Genomic DNA, 15,222 nt, shown 5'->3' with positions numbered 1-15,222 from the left:
AGAGTAATAAACCAATAAACTGTCTCTTAATTTTTTGAATTAGAAAATTAAAATTGGATAACTTTTTTTAATATAATAAATGATTGTTTTATTTATTATTTTTACAGGAGTATTGGACAAGTAGAAGTTGAGGGAGTCTAGAAACCTAACATTGGAAGCATCAACTCCATTGATTCGTCCAAACCTTACCTTTTTCCTATATTTAAAAAAAAAAAAAAAAAACAAGTGAAATAGTTTATTGATTTCTCTGTGTGAGATTCTTTTTTCCTGCTAATCGAATTGTTGACTAAAATTAATATTACATTAGCTTGATTGTATGTATGAGGGGGGTGAGAGATAAGGAGTGAATTTAAGGGATTTAAGTAATTACTTTGGAATTTTTGTAATTTCTTTTCCAATATGAAATTTTATATAATAAGGTAAAGTTACCTTGTGTATATATGTAAAAATTACTTATTTTTAATTCTTTTTCTTTCTCATTGAAGCTCAATTATAAGTACAATAGAATCACATTTTTGAACAAAGTATGCAAGATTTCAAATATAATCACTAAACAATTATGATTTAAAATAACTAATATCGTTTTATGATCATTATTTACAAAGAAGAATGAAAACTGAATATCTAAATAATGCACCTAAGTCCTAAAACCTCTATGTACAACTACATAATTTTTTCTATTTATATGAAGCAATATCAATGTAGTGCAAAAAAATTCTTAAATAAATATAAGTAAGAAATAAGATAATTTAGTAAAATTATTATCTAATTAATACTGTAAGGGGTATGCAAAACAAATCATGACAAGTATAAAAAATGAAGGAAATATATGTTAAGACCGGATATAAAATAGGTGATGTGGCATATCTCTTTTTTTATTTGTTATTTTTTTCATCACATTTATTTTTTTGTATACTTAAAAGCTCATAAAGTTTGTAATTAATAAATTGCAAAAATAAATGAAGAAATGAAGACTCATAGTATGGATGTCAGTTACAAACAAAATTAAGAATTTATGAAGGCAATAAAGATATGTTAGTGTGATCATCTTTCTTTCTTTTAGGAGTATTAACTATGTGTATTAATGTGCTAAAAGTGGGATATAAAAGGAACTCATTCATCTCTTTCTGATAGTGGCATATTTTAATTGGTTATTTTACTTCATTTTTAAGTATTCACACACCTTCTTTGCGTGTCTATACGCATAGTCAAAATTTTGATTAAAATAGTGTATTTACAACGATTTAGGTAAGTTTCGTGGGATAATAGGTCGCTTATATAGTTTAGGTGTCTTTTTGAAAAAGTCAGACAAGTTCAGGGGGTACTTTATGTATTTTCTGATAATTCTATTTTATTTCTAGCATATGAACTTCTATTATGGTTTAACTAAAATTTATTCTGATCTTTTGTTGATTATATATTTTGTTCGATATCAATTTAGAATTTGAGATTCATGAAAATTAATTATTACTGAAAATTATTTGAATGCAACAGAAAATACAAAATAACAAGATGCAAATCAATGAGATTAATTAGTATGTTTAAGGTAAATCATAATTAATAGTTTTGATATTACAAAATCATGTGAGTATAAATTTTTTGTCTTCATATTTTACTTTCAGTTTGAAATGTGAATGAACATATAATTTAGTTGTCACAGTTCCTCGAATTTAAATATATATAAATTATCTTTTGAAATACAAACCAACTATACAAACATACTTTGTGATTATTGTAGTATTCAAGTAATTAAAATATATATATATATATATATATATATATATATATATATATATATATATATATATATATATATATATATATATATATATATAAATTTAAGGAGGTTCTATAATCGCGCGTAGTGTGAAAAAAATTTCTAATTTTACAATATTCAAGGCTTAATTTTTTGTATATCTTTTAAAGAAATATTCTAAAATGGCTCAAAAATTTCTTGTCAAAATTTTTGTGTTTCTTCAAATACGATATCATTTTTTATTGGTCTGCTTGTACTTGCATCCAACCTATGGTTCTATTTATTAATTTTGAGATGATTCCATTTGTTAATTTTTTCTAAATTTTTAAATTATTGTAAGTTGTGTTAGCTAGATTTTTCACATTTTTGAATTGTAAATAAGGGGTGCTAGTAGAAGGAAAAAGAGGATGAATGAGTTTGAAGAAGATGAGAAAAAAATCAACATAAAGGGGGTAGGGAGAAGGGTTTGCAGAACAAGAAAGGGGGTGATGGGTGTCGAAGAAGAAGAGGATGGGGTGGGGGCAATTTGCTTTTTATTTTACTATGTATATACAAATTTGTGGGGTTATTTTTTAAAAAAATAAATTTTTAGACTTGATTTTGATGTGGCACTAATATGTCAATTATATGACGCGTGTGTGGTTCCTTTCTGTTGTGCAACTGGTATGAGCTGCGAAGGGGGTACTATTAATTCAGTTTAAAGTTATTTATGGGGGTAAATAAATATTTATTAAATTAAACGTCTAAAATAAGTTGTGCGAACAAATTTAAGGTGAAATGATATCTTTTGTCTTATGCTAACACTAACATATTTTCTACATCATACAATTAATGTATGTGGAATAGTATTTTTAATATGCAGAATATTTACTTTTAATATGTTTAATATCTATTTTTAATATGTGAAGTATTTATTTTTCATGTCATATAATTAATTATATCATTTATATCATGTCAACTTGTGAGTCTAATAGAAATAAAGCTGTGTCTGGTATTATGTTCAATGGGAACATAATAAAATCCAAATATCTAAATGAAATTTTTAGATAAGTTTAAGATCTATATATGTGTTTGGCCTATAGTCTTAAATACAATACGTAGAAAGTTAAAATAAAAGGAGTGTTAGTAAAAAAAATCATTGTCCTACAAATTTTATCAACAAATAAGGCACCCAGAATTAGTTAGTGTGAGAATTTTACACATTTATGGAAGCTGTATGTACTATTCTCTTCGTTTTATTTTAGTCGGCTCTTTTTTAAAAAATATTTATTTTAATTTAATTATTTTTTTATAAAATCAAGATAATTTTATTATATTTTTTTAATATTATTCTTAATATTAAATAATTAAATAAAATGTATTTATTTAAATTTATATTTTTAATGCATAATTAATAGGATTATTTTAGTGGAATAAATTTCTATTAAATAATTTGTGAAGGAATGTTAAGTCAAGGGATGTTAAGTCAAGGCCAATTAAAATGAAAGGAGGGAGTCTATATTACGTTACTGATACACGCCAAAGCTGCATGCTGCAACCTGCAAACACTTGCCATTAATAAAAAGGAATAGGTAGCAGCGTAATCAGAACCATGAATTACTTCTCCATTTCCCTCCTTCTCAAAATTCCCTTCCACCTCCAATGGTACGACGTCGGAGATCTGAACAACTTCCGTTTCCGGCATCAACGGCGAGTCCCCGCAAACCCAGACGCTACAATCTAGAGTACAAAGGGAACGATGATGACTCATGGTACAGCGTAAGAATCGTAATAAAAGGCAAAAAAATGACTGTCAAGTACAAAGGATATCCCAAGAAATTTGACGTGGTTTTTGACTCTGGAGAGTTTAAGAGTAAGGAGGAAGTTGATGAAATGGTTCGGAGGTTTAGGTCTGTGTCGCCGCAACTGCAGGATAGTGAATGTGGTAGGCTTAAGGAAGGCATGGTTGTTTGTGTGGGATGTAATGCTTTTGGTGGGGAAGATATGCTGTTCTACGACGCTGTTATTGAAGCGGTGAGTTTTAAATCGCCGTAAGTCCTTGTTTCTATGCTATTTCCTCTGTTTTATGCGAGTATTTGTAGGAGTTTTGCCATTAAAAAAAAATCACTTTATTTAGAATTTTCAAAATTGGCATTGCAGTTGTGTTTGTCACAAAAAAAAAAAAGAACTTTTAAAAAGTGAAAACAGTGTTTTAGCTGTTTTCCAGAATTTTCACGGCCAAACACTAACTATCAAATAAAGTGAAAAAAATTTCCCGGACAAACGGGTCCTAAGTTAATGTTTATCGCAGCTGTAAAAGAATGCTATGGTGAAAATCCATTTTTAATTTAAGTTTGACTTATAATTTGGACATGAAATTTCAAGTTTTTTGAAAAAAAAATTACTACCTCGTTTAAAGAAGAATGACTACTTTGACTTGCACAAAATTTAAGAAAATAAAAAAAATTTTGAATGTTGTGGCCTTAAATTAAAATTGTATCAAATCTATCAAAATGTCATTTAATCTTGTGGTCCTAAACATTTCACGTGGAAAGTTGAAATTAAAGTATTACACAAAAAAAGAAAGAGATTATTCATTTTGAAAGAGACTAAAAAGGAAAGTAAATTATTCATTTTGAAACAGAGGGAGTATATATTTGAAAACTATCTAAAAAGTACGATAAGTCATTGACAATTCAAAAGTTTTAAAATATATATAAAGAAATTACGGTCAAAAATAAATTTATTTGAATCTCAAAATCGAAAAAGTGTGACATAAATTGGGACAGAGCTCAGAGGGAGTAACACTTTATGATTTAGTCCAATTAAGTATTCTTTTGTTTAAAATGAAATTCAAAATCTGGCAGTAAAAGAGTTGCTGTTCAGATTTATCATAATACTTCTTCCAGAGGTTATGCAAATATTTCTTCATTATAACAACAACAACAACAAATCCAGTGTATTCCCACGTAGTGGGGTCTGGGGGGTAAGATGTACGCAGTCCATACCTCTACCTCTGAAGAAGTAGAAAGGCTGTTTCCGATAGACCCCCGGCACGAGGCACGAGATACCACACAAACACATAGTAAAGCACAACACAAGATTACATAACATAAATACGGCACCCATAAGTAATATAAAACAGAGGAAAGCACACAGATTCGTAATAAAACATGGAACACGGACTCATAACAGGAATAAAACCCCCACCAAGTAATTCCCTACACTAGCGACTCAAACTGGCCCTCGTCCTCTGCCCTAATCCGCGTCCTCCAGACCTTCCTATCTAGGGTCATGTCCTCGGTGAGCTGTAACTGCTCCATGTCCCGCCTAATCACCTCACCCCAGTACTTCTTCGGCCTACCCCTACCCCGCCTAAAACCATCCAACGCTAGCCTCTCACACCTACGGACCGGGGCATCCACGCCCCTCCTCTTCACGTGTCCGAACCATCTCAATCGGGCTTCCCGCATCTTGCACTCTACTGGAGTCACCCCAACCTTCTCCCGGATAGTCTCATTCCGAACTCTATCCCCTCTAGTCAGCCCACACATCCAGCGCAACATCCGCATTTCTGCCACCTTCATTTTTTGGATGTGGGAGTTCTTAACTGGCCAACACTTCGCTCCATACAACATGGCCGGACGGACTACCGCCCTGTAAAATTTGCCTTTAAGCTTGGGCGGCACCTTCTTATCACACAGCACCCCCGACGCGAGCTTCCACTTCATCCATCCCGCCCCAATACGGTGTGAGACATCCTCGTCAATCTCACCGTTACTCTGGATCACGGACCCGAGATACTTGAAACTCTCCCTCTTACATACCTCCTGTGATTCCAGCTTCACTACTACCTCATTCTCCCGCCTCACGTCATTAAACTTGCATTCCACATACTCTGTCTTGCTTCTGCTCACCCTGAACCCTTTAAACTCAAGGATTTACCTCCACACCTCTAATTTGTCACTCACACCCCCTCGAGTCTCATCTATCAGAACTACATCGTCTGCAAAAAGCATACACCACGGCACCTCCCTTGAATACGCCGCGTCAACACATCCATCACCAACGCAAACAAAAAGGGACTAAGAGTAGATCCCTGATGCAACCCTGTCAGGACAGTGAAATGCTCTGAGTCTCCTCCCGCCGTCCTCACCTTAGTTTTCGCTCCATCATACATATCCTTGATTGCTCTGATATATGCCAGCGGTACTCCACTCACCTCCAAGCATCTCCAAAGCACCTCCCTGGGGACTTTATCGTAGGCCTTCTCCAGGTCGATAAACACCATGTGCAGGTCCTTCTTCCTTTCCCTATACCGTTCCACCAACCTCCGTACCAGGTGAATTGCCTCCATCGTCGAGCGGCCAGGCATAAATCCAAACTGGTTTTCTGAAATAGACACTATCCGTCTCAGCCTCACCTCGACCACTCTCTCCCAGATCTTCATAGAGTGACTCAATAACTTAATCCCCCTATAGTTATTGCAACTCTGGATGTCCTCCTTATTCTTATAGAGAGGGATCATGGTACTCCACCTCCAAGCCTCGAGCATCTTTGCCGTCTTGAAGATTTCATTAAACAATCCAGTCAACCACCTTACACCAGCCTCTCCAACGAACTTCCAAAACTCCACCGGTATCTCATCCGGCCCCGTCGCCCTACCCCTTCGCATTCTGCGTCAGAATATCTATTAATAGAGAATTGTGCCTATATTATGCTCTTTTTGTCCATAGATTTTGAAGTTGATAGTTGAAAATTGAAAATTTGGGTTTTTGAATTGTGATTTGGAACTTGAAGTTGTGTATGGACATGCACTTTACCTGAAACTTGATAAATCTAGTCTTTGAAGTTGTGATTTTTGAAACTTGAAGTTGTGTTTAGACATGCATTTTACTATAGACTTGAAAACTGATTTTTTAAAATTGTGATTTTGGAACTTGAAGTGCTGTCTGGACATGCTTTTTACTTGAAACTTGAAAATTCGAGTTTTTGAAGTTGTGTTTAGACATACATTTTACTTGAAACTTGAAAATTTGAGTTTTTGAAGTTGTGATTTTGGACCATGAAGTTGTATTGGACATGCATTTTACTTGAAACTTGAAAATTTGAGTTTTTGAAGGTGTGATTTTGGAACATGAAGTTGTATTTGACATGCATTTTACTTGAAACTTGAAAATTTGAGTTTTTGAAGTTGTGACTTTTGCGACTTGAAGCTGTGCTTAGACATGCATTTTACTTGAAACTTGAAAAATTGAGTGTCTGTTGTTGTGATTGGGAAAGCAGAAAGTTGAACTATATGTTACTTGAGAAGTGACTGCAGAAACTACTGAATTGCTTCAAATTTAACCCTTCCTTTGTTTTGGTAGATACACAATGTGGACCATTCATTTAGCAATAGAGAGGAGTGTTTATGCACCTTTGTGGTATCTTGGCTTCACGGTCCAAAGAAAGGACAATTAACCTCTACCAGAATTGAAGGCATGTGTATCATAGAAAGTGTTGCTCAAGTTGGTCCTAAAATAGCTCCCTTCTTGAAATTGGTGAACCAGAATCTTGGAAAATCGTCTTGTATGTTGACTTCTGCTTCGAAGTATGAGATTTCTGCATCTGAAGGATCATCTTGTGAAAATGGAGGCAGTAATTTGTCTATTATTTCATCATTTGAGGCAAGTTTTCACTGTATAATGTTCATAAATTGGGATTGGGATGCATGAACTTAAAACATATCTGCTTCCTTGTTTCCACAGGGAATAAATAGTGCAAAGAGTATTGTTGATGTGACAACAGGAGGTTTGCTTTGAAACTCCGTAACTTGTTATGATGCAACACTTTCAGCTTTCCTGAACTTTTTCCTTGTGAACTGCAGCAACAAACAGTATATATAGCAGGCTTTGGGAAGATGACAAAGATCTTGGAGGTCAATGTCAAAGTTACCATCTTATGCTTATTGAAAACTTGGAGAGGAATTTATTACCATCATCATTTAGGAATTTTATATATGAGCATACTTCTGTTTCAGTGCAAGCATACATTTTACCAAGTCTGTCTATGCCATATGCGAGAGGTATTCTTGTGGTAGATTCTGAAGATACGCGTCAGAAGATACTCCAGTTTTTGGATAGTCTAACCCACCTCATTGTGTCCTCAACTGGAAGGTATGCCTTATGCATTCAATCTCTTAAATAAGATGTTTATTCTTAATTTGGGGTGTGACTTTTGTTCTCTTTTCTCATTATAGTGTCTTCATTGTCATTGTATAGTTTTTCATCTGATGCTAAAACCGGAAAACTCTAAAAGTCTTTGCTATACTTTTGTTCTATACTATTTCTATTTGAACAAGGCTTGTGAATTGTGATAGACCATAATATTTCTCTAGCTACACTGATACCAAACGGTCCAAAGATGGCTCAAAAGAGCCCACAAAACGTCACAAAATAGTCCACTAGAATAGGCACAAAACGGCAACAAGAAAGCAAAACTAACTTAAGAGATAATGGATAAATAACTTGACATAAAGAAAACATGTAAGATAAAAACTAAAGAGTATATTAAGCTCAAAAACCCCTACAAACATGTAAAACTAACACCAAGTTCTTACGTTGACACAAGAGGGACTTTTCCTACTCTAAACACCAACGTATCAAGCCAACAATCCAACAAGAGTGATTCCACACTCAAGTTGAAACCTAGTTTCGGTTTTGTGCCTCCAAAGGGAGAGGACTTGTGTTTTTTTGTGTCTTATGACTTACAACATCATCAAAAAACTAACTAATGAAACCCTACAAGGTTCTATATATAGTGTATTAAAAAATAAAGTGAAAAATGGCCAAAAGGCCCCTCAAAGAGTGGGGCGCCCATCAAGTGTATGGTGTGGACTGTTTTGGTGCCCTTTTAAGCCCTTCTTTCACACTTCAACAATGTCTTAGCTCGGGTGGACTCTTGACACACTCGTACACCTCCATCATCGTGGTCGTGCTTGTATCATCCTCCCCTTCTTGAAAAGGATTCGACCTCGAATCCAAACCTTGCAAAATCAAAGAAGAGACAAACAACCATACTTCCTCATGGCGTGAGGGTTAGGGTTAGCAAAATAAACACATCAACATGTCATGCCGAGGTGGGACAAATTTGAAGTATATCCAAGGGTCCTTTATGGTGAACATGAAAAGCTTAGTACAAATGGCGCAAAGGAAGTGACTAGGATAAACACCAAGAAATAAAGAACATAGGCCGATACTACTCCTACCATACTCTAAGATGGCACCGGGATCAAAGGGTAGAAGTAACCAAGGACTAGGTCTCGGCCACTCTCACTTTCCCCTAAGGTGTCTTCCTCAAAATTAGGCACACCCTCTAGATCACTAGTGGAAATATCATGAGCACAAAGGGGGTAGAGAAAGGTGTCACTCAAGCCAACTTCAGCTATGGTCTCCTTATGCATGTACTCACTAGTTTCAAGTCCATCAACACTAGTATACTTAACATAGGAAACACATAAAGAAGAAGTAGATGGAATTTCTAAGCATGCACCACATTCTCTTTCAAGAGAGTAATCCCCATATAGATATAAATCACCTTGGGCAGCAAAGGGATCGCACACTAAAACATTATCACAAGAACAATCACATTTCGGGTTTCCTAAACATTCAAGCGATTCAAGGTCATCTTCACTTGATTGACTATTCCTTTCCAAGACTACACATTCCCTACTCTTAAGAGTACTCTCATCTTCCAAGAAGAGATTTCCATCTTGAGGAGGAATGTTGTCACGCCATAGTAGGTTAACATATAGGCTATAGCCTTCAAGACAAGTCACACCATCATTCGCACCACTAGGTTCATTAGGAGTGAATGTACTGTCTTCAAACAAGATATTATGCCTAAAGAAAGTAGAATCTACCCTAGGGGCAGATTTAGAATACACACATTTACTCTCTGAAGAACAACCATCAAGTTCCAAAGAAGTTTCAAACACATGATCATCCCAATTAGCGAGACAAATATTAGATTCCTTACCATAATACATGCTCTCGGATTCACTCCCATTTTCAATTACATGATTTCCATGATCAAAACTATCGATAAGGCGTTCATCATGCATCATGCTCAAAGAATCATGCCCTTCTATACTAGGCAAAACCGCAACTACATCCATTTGGCTACTACTAGCCACACCATAACATTCTAAGTTCATAGGAGTGTAGGGGATAGCGTTTTTACCTTGTAGATATGAGGTATAACTGTCATCTTGACATGTGTCCATGCAGCCCACGTGCTCCCTTTAGCCTACCATATGATCCAACCTTTCATTTGTCATAGCCAAGTATCGAGAAATAATGTCAAGGTGGGCCAAAATGGCACCTGTAACATCATTGCCCAAGGTTGGAGAGGTTGAAGCCGCGGGTTCCATTGCAATTGTACCTACAAACAAAACAAACTCAAGAAACAAAAAAAAATAATTAGTTCACAAACTCCTCACCATACTCTCTCTCACGTCTTGATCATCTCACACTTGGTTTCACAAGTGTTGCAAGTCAGCTTGTAGTTCGTGATGAGTCGAGCGGTGAGTATACTCCTTGGTCGGAATGGATTCCTTGCTTGAAGACTCAAGAAAGTAATGTCCGAACTTGAACCAAAAAATACTACAATTCAAAAACAATAAAAGCACAAAAAGTAACGCTAACACGAAGAAACGTATTCATAAACTAATTTACAACTTAGTAGGTAGTTACTAGTTGCCAATTAGTATAAGAATCAACAAAAAAAAGAAACTAAGAATCAACAACAAGAAACTAATAATCCAAGATTTTGAGCCCTAAGTTTCGGTATTGTACGGAAATTGGTGATATGGCGGTCTAAGATTGGTTGCGGTTTTTGAAAGGTTCTTATTTTTCCAACTTTGAAATTTTGGTTCAATTTTCAATTCTTGAAGAAGTGTATTTCAGCCTTGGGGAAGAAAACATCAAGGTTGGAGCCCTTTTTCACATTCAAAAAGGTTTGACTTGTCTTACACCTTTTGGGCAAGACACCTTTTTGAAAGGTTGGTGGCCCTTTCCTCTTTTGGACAACTAGAAAAGTATTCTTTTCCTCTTTTGGTACCAAGTCTTTTGTAGATATTTTTATCCCCTTTACCTTACCTTTTGGTAGGTCTTTGGGATTTGTTTTCAAGACTAACAAACGCTTCACTTCTTTCTACTTGGCTTTTGGATCAAACAACACTATTGAAGAGCCTTTTTGCAACTAGACATGAAGATGGTCTAAAGTTTGAAAATCTAGCCTCACATTGAACCTCCACCAATAAACAACACCTTTTCAAGCTTAAAAACCCACAACAAAATACCAATAACACGAGTTCAAGCCATACCTTCAAGTTTCGGTCCACACAACAACACCAATAATGTTCAAATTCTTGAATCCGCCAACAACAATACCACACAAAGGTTCAAGCTCACTTGGATCTAGACTCAAGGTGTTAGAGAAGAAGAAAACTAACACAAGAAACACTCAAAACAAGCAAAAGACACCTAGATCTAGACACAACATTCTGCCAAGACAACAGAACAACAAGGACTCACTTCTCGGCCAAGAACACCAACACGTAGAACACTTTTTTTCTGAATTTTCTATCAAACGAGCCCAAGATTGGTCTTGTGGAAACAAAATCAACCTTAGCTCTGATACCAAATGATACCAAACGGTCCAAAGATAGCACAAAAAAGCCCACAAAACATCACAAAATAGTCCACTAGAATAGGCACAAAACGACAACAAGAAAGCAAAACTAACTTAAGAGATAATGGATAAATAACTTGACATAAAGAGAACATGTAAGATAGAAACTAAAGAGTATATTAAACTCAAAAACCCCTACAAACATGTAATCTAACACCAAGTTCTTACGTTGACACAAGAGGGACTTTACCTCCTCTAAACACCAACGTATCAAGCCAACAATCCAACACGAGTGATTCCACACTCAAGTTGAAACCTAGTTTTGATTTTGTGCCTCCAAAGGGTGACGACTTGTGTTTCTTTGTGTCTTATGACTTACAACATCATCAAAAAACTAACTAATGAAACCCTACAAGGTTCTATATATAGTGTATTACAAAATAAAGTGTAAAATGACCAAAAGGCCCCTCAAAGAGTGGGGCGCCCATCAAACAATCCAACACGAGTGATTCCACACTCAAGTTGAAACCTAGTTTCAATTTTGTGCCTCCAAAGGGAGAGGACTTGTGTTTCTTTGTGTCTTATGACTTGCAACATCATCAAAAAACTAACTAATGAAACCCTACAAGGTTCTATATATAGTATATTACAAAATAAAGTGTAAAATGACCAAAAAGCCCCTCAAAGAGTGGGGCGCCCATCAAGGGTATGGTGTGGACTATTTTGGTGCCCTTTTAAGCCCTTCTTTCACACTTCAACAATGTCTTAGCTCGGGTGGACTCTTGACACACTCGTACACCTCCATCACCGTGGTCGTGTTTGTATCATACACTACCTGTAGTTGGGCTTAGAGACTAGTTTTTAATTTCATTTCTTGCCTCTAGACAGATTATGAGCTCGAAAGCTAATGTTTTCAACAAATGATCATGTTTACCGTAGATCAAACTTGACAAGTACATACAATTTTTGTGTCAGATCTGCTCAGGAAAGCTTCCATGATAAAATGGTCTTGACATCTGGATATTCTGGGTGTCGTACCTTCTCTAAGCAGGCAACGATGTAGAATTTTCTCAAGCATGCCATCTTCTGACTTCTTTATTCATTTCTTCTTTTTTCTTAAAGATTCTTTTTGTTTTGCAAAAACAAATGTATTATGTCCTATGTTGCTCGGACTCTTCAAAAATGTCAACGGGTGTGTGTCGGATTCTCCAAAAGTAGTATATTTTGGAGAATCCAACAAGATGCGGCATATCGAAAGTGAAGAGTCTGCGCAATTTAGATTATGGCATTCTATCTTCCACTGCCTTGTGATTTGAACTTCACACTGCTGTTATTTCAATTATCTTCACCCCCTGTTGTAGGCCGTTTGTGTACTTGTCTGTAAAACATAAATCTCTCTCTTTTTCTAGATTGAGTTTGGTCGAAGTGATGATATTGGCTGATGTAAGGTGTTCTGAAACAGAGTCACCTCAATAATATTTGATATTTTATACATACCTCTCCCTTGTCCCTGGAGGGAGGAGGGCTCCAGTCACCCAATGCCTAAAAATAAAAGATGTTCTAGGTGGTCGAGTCTAAGGCAATCTTTATGTATTTGAAATTTTGAACTCTGGAAGACATGTACACCATATTCTGAAACTAGTTGGAACTGTCTTGGAACATGCTTTTGGAGTCGATGCATGGTTTCATTTGCTAATTTCCCATCTCTGGTACCGTTTAACAACAGTACTTTATAAAGGATTGCTTGAATATTATGCATTCTTGACTACCATTTCCATACTTCTCTGTAACTACAGTTGAAAATTTTGTTATCTTAGATACTGCAATATCAGTTTTTGAGATAAAATACGTTAGTGTAGAAGCAGAGTTCATAGGTATGAATTCAACTTCCTTTTGCCTCAAGTCCTGTTTAATGCTGCTTCCTTTTGCCATGGGTCTGGAATTCCTGGTTTTTTTATGTATTTCAAGATCCTCAAACCTCTCCAAGTAGTTCTAGAATGTAATAGACTCAATGTGCTGCCAATCAAGAGGGCTTCTAATACGCACAATAGACAACCTGACAATGATCAATGTCTCCAAATAGATGAACTTTTGGTGCTGGTAATACTTTCCCATTTCACAATAGTGATTCCATGAAGCAGTTAAGCAATTTTTGGCACTCTATTATTTTTGTTATTCAGAGTCTCTATTTGACAATAAAGTCACCCTTACTGCCACTCTACAGAACGTGCACGAGATTTTGAATTGATTTGCTCCAATCCCCTGATATCTATGTGGTACTGAAGCACTACACCGTGTTTAGGTGACACTTTGGTTTCTAAGCTGTTTTAAGTCACTAGTGATTTAGGTAATCAAGATCTTCTAGTAATCCTCTCCAAATTTGTGCCAGAACTACAGAACCTGCTGCTATTAATGCAAACAATCAAGACTTTCATTCTTGTGCACACATCTTCTAGATTGTAAATAAGCTTGAGAATCATATGTTTCTTATTTTTCTTTCACAGGCCATTGGTTATAACTGAAAGAAATTTAAGGCATGGCATGATTAAGATGTGGTCAGGAAGCTACGAACCTCAGGTAAGATTTTACAACTGTATAGGTTACATTTGAACAGGTTGTAAGGCCTCAAAGGATCCACCTTTCCTGGATGTGGCAGCATTTGGCAAATGAAAAACATCAGTAGGAAATATAGGTCATCATTGTGAGGAAGTTGTGCTACTTAGATGCGTTAGAAAAAGAGGTTCAATACCATAACGAAATGCTTTGTCTCAGTATTAGTTGGATCAAATGAAGAAGAGCAAAGTCACAGTGGCACCTGTGGAATAAATTGCCAACCCCTGAATCAAAATCATGCATGAACAAGCTTAATTTATTGGTCAATTTCTATCCATACTTGCAGTATCCTCCTGGGTTATTTACATGGAATATCATTTTGTTGATCTTTGCCCAAAGTCACATGCACTTGAAATTTGGTGGTGTCTCCTAGAAAAGTTGCTCTATTGCAGTTCCTCAAAGTTGATCTCCCTAACCCCATCTGAGGTTCTTGTCTTTACGTAGGATATGTGTGTAGGAACAAGTTTGGACAAAGATCTGATGGTGGTCCATTCAGGAACAGAAGCTTACGAAACAGCAAAGCAGTTGAAAGATTTATTTCAAGAGTTCACGAGTCATCAACGAGAGCTCTATAAGAAGTTCTCTGTGGAAGAAATGACGATTTTGCAGGAACAGCAACAACAACAGCTCAACCAGATCACAGATGTGTGAAAGTATATGTTTAATGTAGTGGTATATTGCCCGTGCATATTTTGGATGTTAGAAGCATCAGGCTTTTTATATATTCTATCTTTCACCTCCCCTGATTAAAAGCTAAATCTGGTAAAGTCATGTTACTGAACTTCAGAATATCTCTTTTAACAAGCTTGTTATATATATACCAGATATCTGAACCTGTGCAAGTACGGGCTCAATATATGTTATATTTTCTTCTATGTTATAGTGTAAAGCGGATGCAATTTGAGAAGTCAGTTGTTTTTTTGTTTTAATATAATTTTAAATATTTTAAGTTGTTAATTGTTATGGTTTGTGGTCTTTACATAATTTTAAGAGTATGTTTCAAATTTTAAGTCATTCAAATTTTTGTGTATCTTCCAGATTTATTAATTTGTTAATTATTGTGATCTATATTACTTTTTAAATAAAATTTAAATAATGTAATATTTTTTTCTTCAATTTATGTGATATTAATAAAATTTGCTATTTGAGGAGTCAGCTAAATTTTTTCATGTTGTCTACATATTTTAAATGTTAATTAT

The 15,222-nt window shown here is 35.4% G+C and overlaps 2 protein-coding genes across 3 annotated transcripts; one reads left to right on the top strand and one right to left on the bottom strand.

The window, feature by feature from the left end:
- Positions 1–3,247: 3,247 nt before the first annotated feature.
- Positions 3,248–14,898, top strand: LOC107878091. 2 transcript variants are annotated; one of them, XM_016724972.2, is made up of 7 exons: positions 3,248–3,769; positions 7,105–7,404; positions 7,486–7,528; positions 7,605–7,655; positions 7,758–7,893; positions 13,915–13,987; positions 14,468–14,898. In XM_016724972.2, the coding sequence occupies exons 1-7, from the start codon at positions 3,398–3,400 to the stop codon at positions 14,672–14,674; spliced, it is 1,182 nt and encodes a 393-aa protein (XP_016580458.2). In that variant the 5' UTR covers positions 3,248–3,397; the 3' UTR covers positions 14,675–14,898. The 2 variants fall into 2 exon arrangements, with proteins under 2 accessions (XP_016580458.2, XP_016580456.2); XM_016724970.2 differs by having other exon boundaries at positions 3,249–3,769; positions 7,605–7,893.
- On the bottom strand, positions 8,272–14,473 carry LOC107878092. Its single transcript, XM_047393748.1, has 2 exons — positions 14,160–14,473; positions 8,272–14,053 (listed from the first exon to the last, which is right to left on the bottom strand). Exon 2 carries the CDS (start codon positions 9,999–10,001, stop codon positions 8,991–8,993), a length of 1,011 nt encoding a protein of 336 aa, XP_047249704.1. The 5' UTR covers positions 10,002–14,053; positions 14,160–14,473; the 3' UTR covers positions 8,272–8,990.
- Positions 14,899–15,222: the final 324 nt, after the last annotated feature.

This window comes from Capsicum annuum, chromosome 7, assembly GCF_002878395.1.
Source record: "Capsicum annuum cultivar UCD-10X-F1 chromosome 7, UCD10Xv1.1, whole genome shotgun sequence".
In the NCBI taxonomy this organism is placed as follows: domain Eukaryota; kingdom Viridiplantae; phylum Streptophyta; class Magnoliopsida; order Solanales; family Solanaceae; genus Capsicum; species Capsicum annuum.
The sequence above is the reverse complement of the archived record's forward strand: the minus strand, read 5'-3'. Positions and strand labels throughout refer to the sequence as shown.

What these genes read in the sequence shown, in the direction of transcription:
- LOC107878091 (XM_016724970.2), top strand. Translation starts at nt 3,398, where the DNA reads ATGGTACGACGTCGGAGATCTGAACAACTTCCGTTTCCGGCATCAACG. An exon ending in ACGACGCTGTTATTGAAGCG is followed by an intron (nt 3,770 to 7,104) that starts GTGAGTTTTAAA and finishes TTGTTTTGGTAG; the next exon opens with ATACACAATGTGGACCATTC. An exon ending in CTATTATTTCATCATTTGAG is followed by an intron (nt 7,405 to 7,485) that starts GCAAGTTTTCAC and finishes TTGTTTCCACAG; the next exon opens with GGAATAAATAGTGCAAAGAG.
- LOC107878092 (XM_047393748.1), bottom strand. Translation starts at nt 10,001, where the DNA reads ATGGACACATGTCAAGATGACAGTTATACCTCATATCTACAAGGTAAA.